General features: G+C 39.0%; 1 protein-coding gene across 1 annotated transcript in view; it reads right to left on the reverse strand.

Moving 5' to 3' along the window:
• LOC110202577 (vomeronasal type-2 receptor 26-like) overlaps positions 1–10,720 on the reverse strand; it is a 55,167-nt gene extending 44,447 nt beyond the window's left edge. The window contains 1 exon segment of the mRNA XM_078151854.1: positions 10,601–10,720. Within this exon segment, the coding sequence (XP_078007980.1) occupies positions 10,601–10,720 (120 nt within the window).
• Positions 10,721–20,054: the final 9,334 nt, after the last annotated feature.

The following is a 20,054-nucleotide window of genomic DNA, read 5'->3' on the forward strand; positions in this document are numbered from 1 at the left end:
ATGACAACTGATTTGGAAGAACAAAAAGTCAAGAATATCAAAGGAAATAATAAAAACATATGCAAAGGAATCTCGAACTACCTTATAAGACAATCATTATCAAAACCATCTGGCACTGGCTAAGAAACAGAAAGGTAGATTGCTGAAATATAATAGGCATACAATTTCCAGCAGCAAATACACATAACAACTTTATATTTGACAAATGCAAGAACTTACAATTTTAGGATGAGTTCATTATTTCTTAAAAAAAAATGTTGGGAAAACTGGAAAGCAGTATGGCAGAAACTAGTCATAGACCAATATCTTACACCATTTACTAAGACAAAGTCAAAATGTATACATGACCTAGATATAAAGAGAGATATTACAAGAAAAGTTGAATGTGGAACATATTACTTATCATATGGATAGGTGAACAATTTGTGGATAAAAAAGAGACAGAGAGCAAATTTAGGTATAAAATGGATAATTTGGATTATATTAAATGACATAGAGTTCTAATTGTAAGAGGTTTGGGCTGTGGTGCCTCTCTAAAAGTGCCTAAACCTCATGGGACACTGCCTTACAAGTGGATCTTTCAATGCCAGGTCACAAACCTTTTCAGTTGAAAGGATGGTAGCTCCCAGGCAAGGAGAGGACAAGATTAGAAATCATGAACTCAATGATCTTAGAAAAACATGGCAATACTTGCACAACATAGTGAACAGTGAAATGAGCAGAACCAGAACAACATGGTATACAGTAACAGACCTATTGTTTTAAGGATGTCATTTTGATTATTAACTACAAATCAACTATAAATGACATACATATGAAGATGTTTTTTGCATCCAGAGAAAGAACTTAAAAATAGAAGTATGTATAGAATAATTTTGCCTATATATAATATATACGTATACTATGTATACCTCTTTATATATAATGGAAATCATCTCTAGGCATGGAGGGGAGGGAAAGAGAAAAAGTAATTTACATGACAATTTTGTTGTATATTTGAAAGGAATAGCACGTTGTACACATTTGCAATTTCATATCCAACCATTATTTTTATTATACTATGTTATGGAAATGCTTGTTTTATTACATAAATTTTAAAAATATTTTTATTTTTAAGCAGCTTTTTCTAAGCTTCACATTGTTAAAGTCCGGCAAAAGATAAAATATACTATAGCACTAAAATAAAAATGTCACCAAATTGTAGATGCTCTCAATTGTTATCCAAAGCAATTTAAATTTTTAGTCTTAAGGGTACATTGAAGGTACATGATTATCATTGAACTTATTTCAGAAAATGAGGAGTCCAGAAACTGTTAAACCTCTGATTGAGAAACTGATTGAGAAGCACTTAACTTCATTTGTGATTTTTGCTGACATTTGCACTGCTATCTGAACGCTAACAGTAACAGTTTACATTAACATTAAACCTATAAAGTTTGTGAAAACATTTTAGATAATGATCCCTTACGACCAATATCTCATCCTTTTTCCAGATTAAGACACAGATACAGGGACAAATACGTCTTACTGTATATGAGATGACATAATATACGAACTCCATCAAATCATTTAAAATGTCTAAGGAAGACCCATCCTACTAAAACACTAGGTTTAATTTTTGTCCTCCTTCCAGAAAGGGTGGCTAAAGATATCTAATTCTGCCTAACTACTTTGGTGCTATTTTAATACATTCCCCATGTTATAAATCCCTATAAAATAATAACTACATGTTTCGATGTAAGTTATTCGCCATGTAACAAAGTAGTGTTTAGTGTGTAACTGCCGGAATGGAGTCTTCTGAAATGTTTCAGATGTTGTCGTTTAGTTAATTAGTCATGTCTGATTCTTCATGATTCCATTTGGCATTTGCTTGGCAAAGATACTGGAGTGGTTGGCCATTACCTTCTGCAGCTAATTTTACTGATGAGGAAACTAAGGCAAAGAAGGTTAAGTGACTTGCCCAGGGCCATGCAACTAATAAGTGTCTGAGGCCAGGTTTGAATTTAGGAAGATGAATCTTCCTGACTCCAGGCCTGGCACTCTACTTACTGTGCCAACCAGCTGCCTTAATGGTATCAAATACCTCTTTGAAATTAACTCTACAATTTAGGTTAAGATAGAATTGAATCAAGTTTGGGAAGGTAGAACTCCAATTGAATGAAGTTTGGGTTTATACTCTTCATTGACAACATTTTAGGTACCATGAGTTTTTATGTACAGAGAATACCTGATGGGTGATGCAAAACCACAGAAGAATACTGGCTATGGCTAACTTTTAATTGTATCTTCTATTCAACCCAGGTTATAATAACACTTTAATAATTTGCAGAAGTGATGCTCAAATAATGTTTGATAACAAATAAATCTTCAGCAAACAAACTTCTGCACAATTACACTCCTATGCACACAAGGGAGAGCTATGGAACTTGTGAAGTTAACAAGTTAAATAACAATGCAATTTTAATTTACTGTACTGAAGTAAGAAATTATCTGTTGCTAAAATGATAGAAGGGGAAAGTGACAAATATTGAAAATGGTGTGGAAAAATTGGGACACCAATTCATTGTTGTTGGAATTGTGAACTGATCCAACCATTCTGGAGAGCAATCTGGAATTATGTCAAAAGAGTTATTAAACTACCTACATCCTTTGACCCAGAAATACCACAACTTGGTCTACCTTCAAAGATGATTAGGGGAAAAAGAAAAGAACCTATATGTTCTAAAATGCTTATAGCATCTCCCTCTGTGATGGCAAAGAACTGGAAATTGCAGGGATGCCCATCATTTGGGAAATGACTGAATACATTGTGATTTATGATGGACAGAATGCTACTGCACTATAAGAAATGATGAGCTCAAATATCTTAGAAAAAACATGAAAAAGTTTTCATGAAATAATGATGAATGAAATGAGCAGAATCAAGACAACATTGTATATAGTAACAGCAATATTGTTTTGAGGATGGCTGAGCAAATAAGTTATTTTAACTATTATAAATAACCAAATTAACTATAAAGGACATATGAAAAAGATGTTATCTGCATCCATAGAAAGAACTGATAAATAGAAGTATATGTAGAATAATTTTATGTATGTGTGTATAGCTATTTGTGTCTAATGGTAGTCTTCTTTAGGAAGAGGTGAGAGGGGGAGGGAAGAAAAAAGGGAAAAAAAGAAACGTGATATTTTGTTGAATATGTGACAGGAATAGCAAGTTGTGCATGGTAGATTTGCAGTTTCATGTATAATCGTCTTTTTATTGTACTATAGTATGAAAATGCTTGTTTTATTGCATAAATTAAAATAAGTAAAACATATCCAATTGAATATCTGACAGCCTGTAGCATTCTACATAACAAATAATAGTACATTACTTGATTCAGAATTAGCAGTAATAAAATGACAGCATGCTCTTAAACCCTTTTAAATTGTCAACAGGGTTTAAACAATCTGATCATAATCTTTCTTCAGTTCCTTAGTTTATAATCTAGTGGTATACCTGTTATAATATCTTTTTAATCTAAGAAAAGCTAAAAATTTATTGCCAATCAGATATCTAATTCAATGTGACTTAAATACTTTCAACCATTAGTTTCTGACACTCCATGCTGATCACATACAAGACCAGTATAGAGCATTCTTGATCCAATTATATTTTACAAAGAAGTCCAATGCTGTAGTTCTCTCTCTCTCTCTCTCTCTCTCTCTCTCTCTCTCTCTCTCTCTCTCTCTCTCTCTCTCTTTTGGTGATTAACCTTTTTTTATATTTATTTATTTATTTTTAGTTTTCAACATTCACTTCCACAATATTTTGAGTTACAAATTTTCTCCCCATCTCATCCCTCCCCTCACCCCAAAATGGTGTGCATTCTGAATACCCCTTCTCCTAATCTGCCCTGCCTTCTATCTCTGCCCCCCTTCTCTTATCCCTTTCCCCTTCAATTTTCCTATAGTGCTGGACAGATTTGTATACCCCATTGCCTGTATATCTTATTTGCCATTGCATATGAAAACAATTTTTTAAACATTTGTTTTTAAAACTTTGGGTTCCAAATTTTCTCCCTTTCTCACTCCCCACCTACCCTCATTGAGAAGGCAAACATTTCGATATAAGCTATACATGTGTAGTCATGCAAAACACGTCCATAGTAGTCATGCTGTGGAAAACTAAGTATATTTCCCTTAATCATATCCTGCCCTCATTCATTCTATTCTCTCTTTTGACCCTGTCCCTACTCAGAAGTGTTTGCTTCTGATTACCCACTTCCCCAATCTGTCCTCCCCTCTAATGTATACCTGCTCTCTTGTCCCTTCCCCCCACCCTGCTATTTTCCTATAGGGTAAGATAGATTTCCATACCCAATTGAGTGTGTATGTTATTCCCTCCTTAAGCCAAATCCAATGAGAATAAGATTCACTCATTCCCTCTCACCTTCCCCACTTCCCCTTCACTGTAAAAGCCTTTTCTTGTCTATTTTATGTGAGATAATGTACCCCATTCTACCTCTCTCTCCTTCTCCTAGTATAATCATCTCTCACCCCTTAATTTTATTCTCCAGATATCACCCCTTCATCTTCAACTCACCCTGTGCCCTCTATCTATCTATCTATGTATCTATCTGTCTATCTATCTATCTATCTATATATACATATAATTTTCCCCCTCCCACTACCCTAATACTGACAAAGGTCTCATGAGTTACAAATATCATCTTTCCATGAAGGAATGTAAACAGTTCAACCTTAATAAGTCTCTTATGATTTCTCTTTCCTGTTTACCTCTTCACGTTTCTCTTGAGTCTTGTATTTGAAAGTTCAATTTTCTGTTCAACTTTGGACTTTTTATCAAGAATGCTTGAAAGTCCTTTATTTCACGGAATGTCCATTTTGTCCCCTGAAGGATTATACTCAGTTTTGGTGGGTAGGTGATTCTTGATTGTAATCCTATCTCTTTTGCCCTCTGGAATATCATATTCCAAGCCCTGAGGTCCCTTAATGTAGACACTGCTAAATCTTGTGTTATCCTGGTTGTGTTTCCACAATAGTTGAATTGTTTCTTTCTGGCTGCTTGGAATATTTTCTCCTTGACCTGGGAACTCAGGAATTTGGCTACAATATTCCTAGGAGTTTTTCTTTGGGGATCTCTTTCAGGAGGTGATTGGTGGATTCTTTCCATTTCTCTTTTACCCTCTGGTTCTAGAACATCAGGGAAATTTTCCTTGATAATTTCTTGAAAGATAATGTCCAGGCTCTTTTTTTGATTATGACTTTCAGGTAGTCCAATAATTTTTAAGTTATCTCTCCTGGATCTATTTTCCAGGTCAGTTGTTTTGCCAATAAGATATTTCATATTGTCTTCTATTTTTTTTTTCATTTTTTGGTTTTGGTTTACAATGTCTTGATTTAGCATGAAGTCACTAGCTTCCAGTTGCTCCATTCTAATTTTTAAGGAAGTATTTTCTTCAGTGAGCTTTTGGACTTCCTTTTCCATTTGGCGAATTCTGCCTTTTAAGACATTTTTCTCCTTATTGGCTTTTTGGACCTCTTTTGCCATTTGGGTTAGGCTATTTTTTAAGGTGTTATTTTCTTCAGCATTTTTTTGTGTGTGTCTCCTTTAACAAGCTGTTTACTAGTTTTTCATGATTTCCTTGCATCACTCTCATTCCTCTTCCCACTTTCTCCTCTACTTCTCTTACTTGCTTCTCAAAGTCCTTTTTGAGCTCTTCCATGGCCTGGAACTGATGCATATTTTTCTTGGAGGCTTGGATGTAGAACCTTTGACTTTGTTGTCTTCTTCTGGTTGTATGTTTTGATCTTCTTTGTCACCAAAGAAATATTCTTTGGTCTGACTTTTTTTTAATGAAGTTTGCTCTTGATCTTAGCCAATTGCTTGAGTTACAAACTCTTTGTTATGGTAGGAGTCTGCTTCCAATGTGGAGAATGTACTGTCCCAAGCTTCAGTGGTTTTGTGCAGGTGTTTTCAGAGATACTTCTAGGGACTTGTAAATTTTCAGTTTTCTCTAGATGGTATGATCAAGGGCTAGGTGTTTACTCCTTTCCTGGCCTTTGTTGTGGTCTATGAGTGACCACAAGCATTCTTTTCTGCCTTGGAACTGGGAGGAGAATTTGGTCTGTACCATTTCTACAAGCTCCACCATGCCAGCACTCCTCCTCATCCCAGGATTACCACCTGGAACTGTGATCCAGATCTGAGCACAGGCAAAGCAAGAGAATCCTGCCTCAGCACCAGCAAAAGATCCCTGCAATCCCCCTCTGATCAGCTACTAGACTCTCTCTCAGTCCATAGGCCAGAAGCTTTGGGAGCTATCATCGCCCCGGGGCTGCATCAGACTGGGGTCTTCTCTCTCACTGCAGTCTCAGACTTTTCCTCCTGACTTTCTAAGTTGTCTTTGGCATTTGTGGGTTGAGAAGCCCAAAAACAACCATAGCTGCCTGTGATTCAGTTATCTGAATGCTGCTCCATGTTCGCTGAGGCCTGTTTTGCCTATGTGCCCTCACCGAACTATGCTCCTCTCCCAGTCGGGCACAGCAGACCTTTCTAATCACCCATCCAGGTTATCTTGGCCTGGAAATTTGTTTCACTCTCTCTTTTTGTGAGTTTTGCTGCTGTAGAATTTGTTTAGAGCCTTTTTTTTTTACAAAAAAAGTTTGGGGTTTGGGGGTGAGCTCAAGCAAGTCACTGCTTTTACTCTACCATCTTGGCTCCACCCTCTCTCTCTACATATATCTTTTAGGCAGTTGGGGTTAAGTGATTTGCCCAGGGTCACACAGCTAGTAAGTGTCAAGTGTTTGGTCTGAGGCTGGATTTGAACTCAGGTCCTCCTGACTTCAGGGCCAGTGCTGTATCCACTGCACCACCTAGCTGCCCCTATAATTCTTAGTTATACTGTACTTATGTCAAATATTGGCTAGGAACAGAAGAGGCATTTCTCATGCCACCCTGGGCAGTGCTTGTAAAAAATACTTCTTAGCATTGTTGTAAAGTCTAGCATGGGAACCTGGGTAATGGATCAAGTGCCAGGCCTGGAGTCATGAAAGCTCACCTTCCTGAGTTCCAATCTGGCCTCAGACACTTATTAGCCCTGTGACCCTGGGCAAGTCACTTCACCCTGTTTGCCTCAGTTTCTTCAACTGTAAAATGAGCTAGAGAAGGAAATGGCACACCGCTCCAGTAACTTTGCTAGGAAATCCCCAAATAGAGTCAAACATGACTGAAATCACTGAACAACAAAGTCTAGCATAAAATAAATTAGAAAAGTCATTATTTTTTTTCCCAAAATGTCTTGGCTCCCCTATGCTCTTCTTGTACCAATTAGGGCAGAAAACATACAAACACAATTTGAATTCAGGAAGTAATTGATTAACAAAATTAATGATGATAATTTCTGTGTCAGGTGGTTTGAGTGGATCTAAAATTAAATCCTGCCTACTATTTCTATATCTTTTTTAAAATTTGAATGGAGGAAAGGAAGCACCTAGAGAAAGACAGCCCGTACCTGTTTGAAATCTGTTTATCTCTTCCTAACTTCTTATTTTTCCTTAAGACATATTTTTACAGAATGTATCCCCAAAATTTACTTAGATATTTTAGCATTTGCAAAAGCTCTCAGCCTACAATTTGGAAATTCACAGTAAAGAAATTATATTTTAATCTCTGATTAGTCTCTCATTGGTTTATGATGCTATAAATTCTCTGTGGACCTAGATTCCCTGCATATCTATGTCTCTTGTGTTATTTTTACTTGTCCAGTTTCAGGAGGCAGAGAGAGACTGTCACCCTGAAGACTTACAAAACTTCTCAGAAAGATTCCCATTCCTTTCCCAGTTTAAAAAAAGTTAGTTTACAAAATAGAGACAGACAAAAAAGCTTTTGCCAGTGAAGTTTTTTTTTGTATGTCTGATGCACAATTTCTTATACCCTCAGCAGAACAAGCCAATGAACATATGGCTTATGAACGTTTGTGGACCGTCCTCTATGAATCCCAGATTAGATAATTAATGTGAAGATCTCTCACTGATGTTGGTTTGAGGCTTCAGTGGAAGTCTCTGCTTCTCCTTTATGGCTGAATTTATTCCTTTTTCTCAGGGAAGATATAGTATTTCCACATCTTCCGTAAGGAACTATCTGGAAGAATGTCCACAGGGGTCTCCTTATTTCCCCTAGTTTCCCTGGCATCTTTAAATTCTTAATCCCCATCTTACGTTTTTGTCTAAGACTTACTAAGTGTCTGGACCCCAATAAGATGCCCCACCAAGGTAGTGCTTAATAGTCCTCTTTTCTTTTTTTCTTTTTCTTTTCTTTTCTTTTCTTTTTTTTTTTTGGCAGTTGAGGTTAAGTGACTTGGCCAGGGTCACACAGCTAGTAAGTGTCAAGTGTTTGGTCTGAGGCTGGATTTGAACTCAAGTCCTCCTGACTTCAGGGCTGGTGCTGTAACTACTGTGCCACCTAGCTGCCCCCTAGTATAGTCCTCTTTTCTAACCTTGGTCCCAACCACCAAGGCAATATTTAATAGTTCTCTTTTCTTATCTTGGTCAGTGCACAGAGTGGCTTGGTTGCCTCATGCCTACTTTCCCTTTCCTCTCTTTGTTGCTGGTTCAGCAATGGCCTCACTCATTAACTTGGTCCTAGGATCTTGAACAGTCCATGGGCTGGGATGTCCACTGAGGATACACAGGACCATTGAAATCAACAGGATGCATCTTCCTGTCCTTCAGTGGTGGTCGCCCTCTACTCAGGATGTTTGCATCTCAGACAAGCGCCTATTTGTAAGCAACAAAAGTTCCAAAAAGCCATTGGTGAACCAGAAAAAAAAATATTGATGGCCTAGCAAGACCAGGTGTTCTTTACAGAAGGGAGAGCAAGACTTTCTATTCCTAGGCCCGAATTGCGGTTCCCTCCTCTGTTTCCCCATTGGGTGGGTAATGCAGGGTTTACAACCTAGTTGAAATGCCTAATTTCCCCAAGACAGTTTCTACCCCTAATTACATCTCCCACTCCCCACATTTCCTTGTCAACAGCCTACAGCAGTCAGTACCCCAGCAGGTACTCAAGGGGTTTTGGAGACTTATCCACACCCTAATGAGTGATATGCAGAAGCAACATTCCCAACCACAGGTTCATATAAAAAATATAAAGTACAAGTGCAGCAATGCAGTATAGGAAGACCAATGCAGCAAATGTAACATAGAAATGGGAAGAAGAAGGAAAATCTCTTAGAAGAATGTAAGTGCTCCAAGTGATATTACAGAAGCTCCAGTGTTGCACTAAGTGAAACCTGATTCAACCTGAATGGATAGGCAAAGGAAGCTTCAACTGTCTCATTTTAGGACCATGACTTGGGCAGGCAACTTGGAAACTTGTTTTGCCCTTAAAACCTCCACAAGTAGCAATAAAAAAAATTTAAAAATTAAAATAAAAATTTTAAAAATAACTACCAGCTGGAGAATCTTGATGAAGCTGAGTGACTCTTTAAGCTGGTTGAAGTTAATTTTTGAGCCCCAACATCCTCTGGCCAACTCTATAGCTCAAATATGAAGCCATCTGTAGCGTGCTAATCCTCTCTTGCCTTCCTCCAGTCTGCTCCCTAAAAAAGCCTCCTCTGCTCTGCTCTGCCTCCATCCTCACCCATGGGGCCTGGCTCCCAAAGGCCCAGTGGAGGCAGGGTGTGTGGGGTGGGCTCCACTTATTCTTTAGTACCTAAGGATATTGTTCTCAATGGGTCAGAAAAATTGAATTAATTGAATTAATTAATTGAATTAATCCAGGGCAGCTAAGGGATCTCTTGCTCTCTCCTTGGTTGTCTTAAATATTAACTCTCCTTTGGCTATTTATGTTCCATGATTTTTAGTCCCAAGGTCACTGTTCGTGGCAGAGAAAACAAAGAAAAAATCTTAAAGGTCTTCACTCTGTTCTCAGGCACCAAACCCCCACCCATGCCCAGCACACAGCCTCTGCCTTCAATGCTCCCTCTCTTCCCACAAAATAGATTTGCTTTTTGGACATACTGGCATCTCAGGGTTTCCTAGATTTCCTCTTTCCTCTTGAGTCTTGGTCTCTGAAAGACCAACAGGCTTTTAATGGTATTTTGACTTTCACTAGAATGTCTTCTCAAACACTTTTCTGGCACATAGTGGGTTTTTAATAAATTCTTATTCCCTTCCTCCTTCTTTTCCTTCCACCTCCCTTCACTATGGAAATGTCTCCCAAAAGAGCCAGGGAGAGAGGCCTCCTTTCTCCTACAGATCCTGGCCCATTTCACAGAAAAAGTTAACATAGGAGAGAGGTCATGAGGAGCGCAGTGATGGAGACAGATTGTGCTGAATGGTCCTATCCCGACAGATACAGAGCTCTGGGGAGGAAGGGGGATCTGGGCAAGAGAAAGGAGGTTGGAGATATGGTGCTGAGCTTCTTCATATTAGCAGGATTCTTTCTTGGGATGCAGTCTCTACCTCTCATCAGATACCATTCAAACAGTTTCTGGCAAGGCAAAGACCTACCAGAGTTAGCATTCAGAGGGTGTGTGAGGGAAGGAAGTAGATAATTGGGCTAGAAGGAAGTAGGGAGATGGCAGGTTACCTGGTTGGTGCTGAGTTTCTCCATATTATCTGGGCTGATCCTCAAGATGCAGACTCCATCTTTTGTCAGCACACACTCAAAAAAAATCTGGCTGGATGAACCAGCTCTCAGAACTAACATTCTGATGGGAAAGATTTGGTCCTCCCAGGACCTGCTCCAAACCTTGAGAAGGTCTTGGGTCTTCAGCAAAGAGATGATAATTATAGGCAAGATCTGGGTGTGGTGCTGGGGAAGGGAGCAATTCATATCTACCAGAGTAGCATGACTTCTCTCACTGCAATGGGAGGATCCGTGCTTTCGAATAGAGCTTCCTTATACCCCTGAATGAAGGGCTTAGGGTGTTAAGGCTGGTCTCATTCTCATGGTCTTCACTCATTCAGCTACCTTGTCCAAGATCTTTCCCTGAATCTCTGCAAAGGGGTGCTGTCTTTCCCAGAGAAACTTGCACAAGTGCAGGATAGACACAAAGGGAGGCCCAGTACTGGGCCAGCAATCTCAGGAGGAATAAAGCCTGGACAGATTGAAGGCTGGTGAGGAAAGCTAAGGCAGACAATAATGCTATTGCTTGAATCTATCTTGTGCATGAAGTTCATTGAGGAACTGAACTCCTGCATACCTTCCTATCCCCTTTGTGGTCTAGTAGCTGCTATGACTTTTCAGGGACATGGGTGCCTTTCTCAGGAGCTGACCCATGCCAAGGATGGACTGACTCCTGGCTGTGCTTGAAGCTCTGGCTTGTGCTCACCATGATGGTCTCTGAGTCAGGCCTCCCTGAGAAAATCTGAGGGGCACCAAGAGTACAAGTGAAGGAAGCCAGGGCTGGAGAAACAGGAGTGGTGTTAGGCAGGGACTGAAACAGTGACACCTTTGAGCATCTCCAGTGCCTACCCTAGAGCCCAGCACATAATAGGTGCCTGATCAATGCTTACTGAGTGATGGATTCCAAAAGAGCCAGCCAATCATGGGTTCCATAAACTCCCTGAGGGAGTAAAACCAGGAATGAAGGAGAACTTTTGAGGTCTTAGTGACCAGGGGAGTGAGCTCTACCAGGGAGTGCTGAAGGGGCTTCCTACCCAGCTGAGAGTGGCTCAGGCCAAGGGCAGAAGGTGAGGTAGAGCACTCTCCCCCAGGGCCACACCCAGTCATACCAGAGAGCTTCTCTCTTCCAAAGACAGGAAGAACCTGCTGACATGTACAGGGTTGGTGAGCTCAAGCTGGACCCAGAAGCCACCCTTATCACCCAAAGGACAGTTCCCTAGAGCCTTCCCACCCAAGTCCTCACAGATATAACTGCAACCTTCACATGTCTGTCTGGGTGAGTATCACCTTCTCCACAGTCATTCTTCCAACCTTTTCGCTCCATCCTCAGTGCCTCAAATCCACCCTCATTCCATTTCTCAGAAGACCACCATGGCTCCTACTTTACTCAGAAGATCAAGATGGGTGGGGAATGGAAACAGAATAAGCATTTATGTAGTGCTTATTATGTGCCAGGGAGTATATTGGATGTTTGGGGAAGACTAGCACCTCTAGGGTGAGGGCTTGCTGAAGCCTTTCCATGGCTCACCTTTGGTGTCCACCTTTCTCCCCTACTCTCATCTCTAGCTCCAAGAAGCTGTAGCATGCACAGGGGCCATGCTGTAGTGTAACCGTCTTGGCAGATGGGTTACACCAGATTGAGGGTAACAGACAGGTATCAAACCCGTCAGTGAGATAGAGGGATGTCTACTCCAAGCATATGAAGATTTCTGTCATAATGGACACATGAAGAGAACTTGTTCCAACTGACACGCAGGTGACTGAAGCAGACTCTGTGGAGCCTTTAGAGCTTGGTTGGACTTCAAAGATGCCACTGCATCCCCAGCCATTGCGAGTTATCCTGATGTTTGTCCTGCTGCTGGACTTTGATAACTCTGAAAGAGAGAGTGAGGCCAGTGACTTTTACAATTCTGCTTCATTTAAATCCAGTTCACCCAGGAGTCAAGACATCATTCCATGCTGTCTCTGGTCCTATGTACCATGCATTGTGCTGAGTATTTTTGCCTAATATTATCTCATTTAATTTTCAAAAAAACAAACAAACAACTGAGAGACAGGAGCTATTATTTGCTCCACTTTAGATTTAAGGGAACTGAGTCAAATGGAGGTTAACTGTTTCCTGCTGGCAAGGGGCATAGAGCTGTCCCTGCCTCTCTGGGGTCTTGTTCCAAAGGGTCAGACTTCAAAACCCAGCTGATGCCAGATTCAGTGGGTTAGAGACCTCAGACTTGGTCAGAGGTTAGGTATACAGCCTGAGTGGTCATCTGGATGTGGCTCTGACCCTAGAAGAAAGGAATCTGGCAAGAATATTTAGTAAACAAGGACCAAACAAACACAAGAGAAATATGAGCAGTAGGGGAATAAGGATAGGAGCCAGTATAGAAGCAAGCCAGGACTCCCATGAAAAGGATGATTTTGGAGCACTGAAGTTATTGTGAATTCTTGCACCCAACTAGCCTTTTCCAAAATATGTTCAGAGCAGAGCTCTACCTGCCCAGAGTTGTTGATGTGTTTGATAAAACACATGCACCCCCACTGAAGGCAAGCAAGTAGTCTAGAGCTATTCTATTATCTAGAACCACTTTTACCAAGGAATCCAAAGAATGCTAGATTTCTGGGAGACCATAACCTATCATGTTTACCAATTGGTGAATAGTCTCTGTAAGGTTAGAGAGAATACGTTCATTTTGTAAGTTATACCAGGGCATAAGATACTCTGCTCTCTTTTTAAGAGACCAGAGGACATTTCCCCAAAATCCATGTTTTGCCCTTAAATTAGAGAATGGACTGTGTGGCATTTAAAATGGAGAAAAGGAGTGCTAAAAATCCAAGGGTTCACACCCCAAAGTCTTTGTAGGGTGTCAAACTTTGGGTGACCAAGACAGTAGTTCTGGGGCCTTGCCATGTGTTGGCACTTTGTTGCACCTCCTCCCCAAGATTCTTGTCACTAGTGGTATCTGCACCGGTGGTGCAGGTCAAAAGATCAACAGAAACTCTTACAAGCCCTCCCACAACAGGGGTGTTAGCTTGTCTAGTGGCTTTGGAGTTTGTCTCCCAAGTAAGGGAATATTCCCCTGTGGGTAAGCAAGGTGTCCACATAGAGAATGGCCCTTAGAGAAGTGGCAACCATAAATGGATTGGCATAAACTCCAAAGTCGTATTAGGGAGGCGAACTTTTGCAAAGATGCATGTGGTGAGAGATGAGAGTTGCACTGTGGGTATGAGTGGTCCAATGAGTTTCCCAGTTTAACTAGGGAGTTATCTTCCCACTTTTGGAGGCCAAGTATAAGTTTAGAGGCTTCCTCAATTAGAATGGCTGTAGCAGCCACTGCTTAAAGGCATGCAGACCATCCAGCAGCTACAAAGTCTAATTATTTTGAAAAATGAGCAACCCGACTAGGGTCAGTACCCAAGGACTAGGTTAGGGTAGTGGTGGTCAATTTAGATTTTAAAATCACAAAAGCTTTAGCCTGATCGGGGTCTCTTTCTAGAGGGAGTGAGTCAGGACCCAGAGGAGCATCATAAAAGGGATTAACAATAAAATTATTATTAGGGATCCTAAGTCCACAGAATCCAGCCATGCCTAGAACAGTTCAAAGTTGTTTCTTAGTGACTGGAATAGGGAGTTTGTGGCTTTTACAGATTGGTATGCTATCTGGACTTTGTTCAAAGAGACCCTATAGTCTCAAGTTGCCAAGAAATTAAGCACTCCTGAGGCAGCGGCCAAAGAAGCCTCCTGGGTGAAAGGTCTCAGAAGTGAACAACAGAAGGGGTGGCAAGAATAGCTCTCCCAGGAGTTCCCTGATCCCAAACTGTCTCCGACACTTCTGGGGGAACATGGGGAGGTCTGGCACACAGAGGGAAAAGGGATAGGGGAGGCTTAACTTGAGAGAATTGGCTCCCCAACTAAACCATCAGGTCCCTTCCCAACAAGAGGGCAAAGCAAGAGGAGAGCATAAGGGAGGAGTGTTTAAACAACAGATTCTCAAATAGGCAAGGGAAGGGGTATGTCTGGAGACAACCATTAATTTTCCCTTCAATACCCATGACCAGATGGGTTAAGGGGCAAATAGGGCCACATGAATTGGTTAAAGCAAAGAATATAGACATGATAAAGTGGGTAACCTTAACTTCAGTCTTGATTTCTGCCCAGGGCTTGGGGAGAGAGATAGAGAAAGTGAGAGTGTTGCCAGGACCCAGGCAACCCTGTCCTCTGCAGTCTTGAGATGACTGGAGGGCAAGGTACTGGGGAGCTGCTCTACCACTTCTCCTACCTTGGGGGCAATTTTTCTTCCAATATCTCTCCTGATCACATCTTGGACAAGGTGTCCATCCCAGGGACTTCCTCCAAGGGGGGTGTCCTGGAGGGGCACTTCTTGGACCATTGACCTTCCTGGTGGCATTGAAAGCAGATTTTTTTTTCATTTTTAAAAAATTTTATTAATTTATTTTGATTTATCAACAATCCCTTCCATATGCTTTTGAGTTGAAAATTTTTCTCCCCCATCCTCGCCCCCACTGTCCCCAAGATGGAACACAATCTGATATAGGCTTTACATTTACATATGTATTAAACATATTTTCACGTTAGTGAAGTTGTAAGTAAAAATTAAAACCAATAGGAGGAGACATCAGAAAGATGAAACAAAACTCAACAGAAGGTAAAAATAAATGATAGCGATTCGACTTCCATAGTTCTTTCTTTGGATGTGGACAGCATTTTCCATCCCAAGGTCTCTGGAGATGACTTAGATACTTGTAATGCTGAGAAGGGTTCAGTTTAACAATCTTAGTCATTGCATAATGTGGCTGTTACTGTGTACAAAGTCCTCTTGGTTCTGCTCACTTCACTCAGCATCAGACCATACAAGTCTTTCCAGGTTTTTCTGAAGCCAGCCTGTTCATCATTTCTTATAGCACAATAGTATTCCATTACATTCATATACCACAACTTGCTCAGCCATTCCCCAATTGATGGGCATTCCCTCAATTTCCAATTCTTTGCCACCACAAAAAGAGCTGCTATGTATATTTTTGTACATATGGGTCCTTTTCCCATTTGTTTGATCTCTTTGGGATATAGCCCTAGAAGTGCTATTGCTGGATCAAAGGGTATGCACTTTTTGTAGCCCTTTGGGCATAGTTCCAAATTGTTCTCCAAAATGGTTGGATCATTTCACAACTCCACCAACAATGTATTAGTGTTCCAATTTTCCCACATCTTCTCCAACATTTATCATTTTCCTGTTTTGTCATGTTGGCCAATCTGATAGGTGTGATGTGGTACCTCAGAGTTGTTTTGATTTGCATTTCTCTAATCAATAACGATTTAGAGCATTTTTTCATATGACTATTTAATTTCTTCATCTGAGAACTGTCTGTTCATATCCTTTGACCATTTATCAATTGGGGAATGGCTTGTATTCTTATAAATTTGTCTTAATTCTCTATATATTTTAGAAATGAGGCCTTTATCAGAGAGACTGGTTGTAAAAATTCTTTCCCAATTTTCTACCTTCCTTCTAATCTTAGTTGCATTGGCTTTGTTTGTGCAAAAACTTTTCAATTTAATGTAATCAAAATTATCCATTTTGCTTTTCATAATGTTCTCTATCTCCTGTTTGGTCATGAATTCTTCTGTTCTCCATAGATCTGATAGGTAAACTATTCCTTGTTCTCCCAGTTTACTTATGGTATCAGCCTTTATATCTAAGTCATGAACCCATTTTGACTTTATTTTGGTATATGGTGTGAGATTTGGGTCTATGCCTAGTTTCTGCCATACTCTTTTCCAGTTTTCCCAGCAGTTTTTTTCAAAGAGTGGGTTCTTATCCCAGAAGCTGGGGTCTTTGGGTTTATCAAATAATAGATTACTATAGTCATTGACTACTGTGTCTTGCATATTTAACCTATTCCACTGATCCACCTCCCTATTTCTTAGCCAGTACCAAGCAGTTTTGATGATTGCTGCTTTATAATACAATTTAAGATCTGGAATTGCTAGGCCACCTTCCCCTGCATTTCTTTTCATTAGTTCCTTTGATATTCTGGACCTTTTGTTTTTCCAAATGAATCTTCTTATTATTTTTTCTAACTCTATAAAATAATTTTTGGTAGTTTGATTGGTATGGCACTGAATAAGTAAATTAGCTTAGGTAGGATTGTCATTTTTATTATATTAGCTCGGCCTACCCATGAGCAACTGATGTTTTTCCAATTATTTAGATCTGATTTTATTTGTGTGAAAAGTGTTTTGTAATTGTGTTCATAGAGTTCCTGGGTTTGTTTCAGGAGTTAGACTCCTAAATATTTTATAACTACCACAGTAAGTTTAAATGGGATTTCTCTTTCTATCTCTTGCTGTTGGGCTTTGTTGGTAATATATAGAAATGCTGATGATTTATGTGGGTTATTTTATAGCCTGCAACTTTGCTAAAGTTGTTTATTATTTCAAGTAGTTTTTTACTTGATTCTCTAGGATTCTCTAAGTATATCATCATGTCATCTGAAAGAGTGATAGCTTTGTTTCTTCTTTGCCTATTCTAATGCCTTCAATTTCTTTTTCTTCTCTTATTGCTAAAGCTAACGTTTCCAGTACAATATTGAATAACAGTGGTGATAATGGACATCCTTGTTTCACCCCCGATCTTATTGGAAATGCTTCTAGCCTGTCCCCATTACATATAATGCTTGCTGAAGGTTTTAGATATATGCTATTTATTATTTTAAGGAAGACTCCATTTATACCTATGCTTTCTAGTGTTTTTAATAGGAATGGGTGTTGTATTTTATCAAAAGCTTTTTCTGCATCTATTGAGATGATCATGTGGTTTCTGTTGGTTTTGGTGTTGATATGCTCAATGATGCTGATAGTTTTCCTAATATTGAACCAACCCTGCATTCCTGGTATTAATCCTACCTGGTCATAGTGTATTATTCTTGTGATTAAGTTGCTGCAATGTACTTGCTAGTATTTTGTTTAAAATTTTTACATCTATATTCATTAGAGGAATTGGTCTATAATTTTCTTTCTCTGTTTTGACTCTTCCTGGTTTAGGTATCAACACCATATTTGTATCATAAAAAGAATTTGGTAAGACTCCTTCTTCACCTATTTTCCCAAATAGTCTATATAGTATTGGAATTAATTGTTCTTTAAATGTTTGATAGAATTCACATGTAAATCCATGTGGCCCTGGAGATTTTTTCCTAGGGAGTTCATCAATGGCTTGTTCAATTTCTTTTTCTGAGATGGGGTTATGTAAGTATTTTATTTCCTCTTCAGTTAATCTGTGTAATTTATATTTTTGTAAATATGTATCCATTTCACTAAGATTGTCAAATTTGTTGGCATATAGTTGGGTATTATTAAAACAATGGTTAGTAAACATTTAGAGAAGGAAGTAGTGATTACAAAGCATAACTTCATCAGTAAGAGGTCGTGCCTGACTAATCTCATATCCTTTTTTGACAAAGATACTAAACTCATTAATCATGCAAATGATGTTAAAAGAAGTTTTTTAAAATAGGTTTTAGTGGAAAAAATTTGGTAAAGTTTACAACATTATTCTAGAGGAAAATATATGTGTGTGAGTTAGTAAATGAAATAGTTCAGTGAATATGGAACAGATTTGAAGGCTAGACCCACAATAAAGTCATAAATTATTTAATGTCAACTGGGATGAAAGTTTCCATTGGAGAACCAAGAGACATGTGCTTGGACCTATCCTTTTTATCATTTAATTTTTCTAAATGATATGCAGAAGAAACATTAATATTAGCTTTTTAAAAAAAATTTTGAGTTACAGATTCTTTCCTTCCTTTCTCTCCCTCCTATCCTTCTACCATGAGAAGGCAAGCAATTTAATATAGATTATAGATGTGCCTGCAACAGAGAAAGAGCTGTTATGAACATTTTTGTACTAATAGCTTTTCTCTCTTCTTTGGTCTCTTTGGGATACAGACCTGATAGTCTTATTTCTTGGTCAAGAGTAAGCACAGTTTTATAGGCCTTTCGGCATAGTTCCAAATTGCTCTCCAGAATAGTTAGATCAGTTCACAACTCCAACAGTGCATGAATGTCCCAATCTGTCCATACCCCTCCAGCATTTGTCCTTTTCCTCTTCTATCATTTTAACCAATCTGATAAATGTGAAGAAATACTTGTGTTGTTTTAATTTGTATTCCTCTAATCAATAGTGATATAGAGAATTTTAATATGACTATAGATAACTTTAATTTCTTCTTCTGAAAATTGCCTATTTATAACTTTTAACTATTTATCTATTGGACAATGATTAATATACTTATAAATTTGACTCAGTTTTCTCTCTCTCTATTTTTTTTATTTACATGCTTGGTAAAAAAAAAATTGAAGAACCTTCTATTTACACACACAATCCTGCAGCCACTTCCTGAAATAGCAACATAAATCATCTGCCCCAGTGCTTACAGTAATTCATATACTTGTAACTTTAAGTAAAAAGGTCAGAATGGCTTCATTGGAGGGTTCAATACATTTGTTTTTAAATTAAACTGTTTCATGAGGGCTGAATGATAAGAGTCAAGATTAACCAAATTATTTTCTTTGTGAATATTTTCCTCTTTCACAAAGGAGGCTGAAATGCAGTTAGGACACTGCCTAGCACTGCACTCTCTTTTTATGAGGTGGTTGGGGTTAAGTGACTTTCCAGAGTCACACAGCTAATGAGTGTTATGTGTCTGAGGCCAGATTTGAACTCAGGTCCTCCTGACTCCAGGGCCAGTGCTCTATCCACTGAGTCACCTAGCTGCCCCTAAGACTGCATTCTTATTCCTTTGTGTGTGAATATTCTGATCCAAGCAGCCTGAACTTCCTCTCTGTTTCAGGAAGGCCATACACTTATGGAAGAGAAACAAGACCAGTAGTTTCTTGTTCTTTTAACCACCAAGTGTGAGCATTCTGAAAACTCAGGAAGATGTTACCAAATCATGAAACTAAAAAGCACCATGGTCAATACTGAATAATGTATCATTTAGTAAAGATTTGCTTCCAGTATGTAGAGTTTGAAAGTATAGAATTTGGAAAAAAAAAAAGTGTAGAATTTGGAGCTTTTCTATTAAGAAAAATGTCCCTATTAAACCCCAGGATTTTGCACAAGGGATGTTAGAAACCATCAAGCAGCCTCCAATGAGTTCCCCCCACCTGCCAAATATTTGTTAGCAAAAATAATTTCAGAACCTCTAGATTTCTTATTCCATATAGGTTTCATCATCTATCATCTCTGAATCACGAACTGCTCAATTAGGAAGCATTTGTGGTAACTTCATTCAGAGATCATTAATGGAGTCATAATTAACCAGCAGAGGGCAATAGCAACCCCTTAAATTCCAGTAAAATGACTAATTAGTAGTAATGAGTACTTGGATTTATTTC

This window comes from Phascolarctos cinereus, unplaced genomic scaffold (assembly GCF_003287225.1).
Source record: "Phascolarctos cinereus isolate Bilbo 61053 unplaced genomic scaffold, phaCin_HiC Scaffold_4;HRSCAF=312, whole genome shotgun sequence".
NCBI classification, from domain to species: Eukaryota; Metazoa; Chordata; class Mammalia; order Diprotodontia; family Phascolarctidae; genus Phascolarctos; species Phascolarctos cinereus.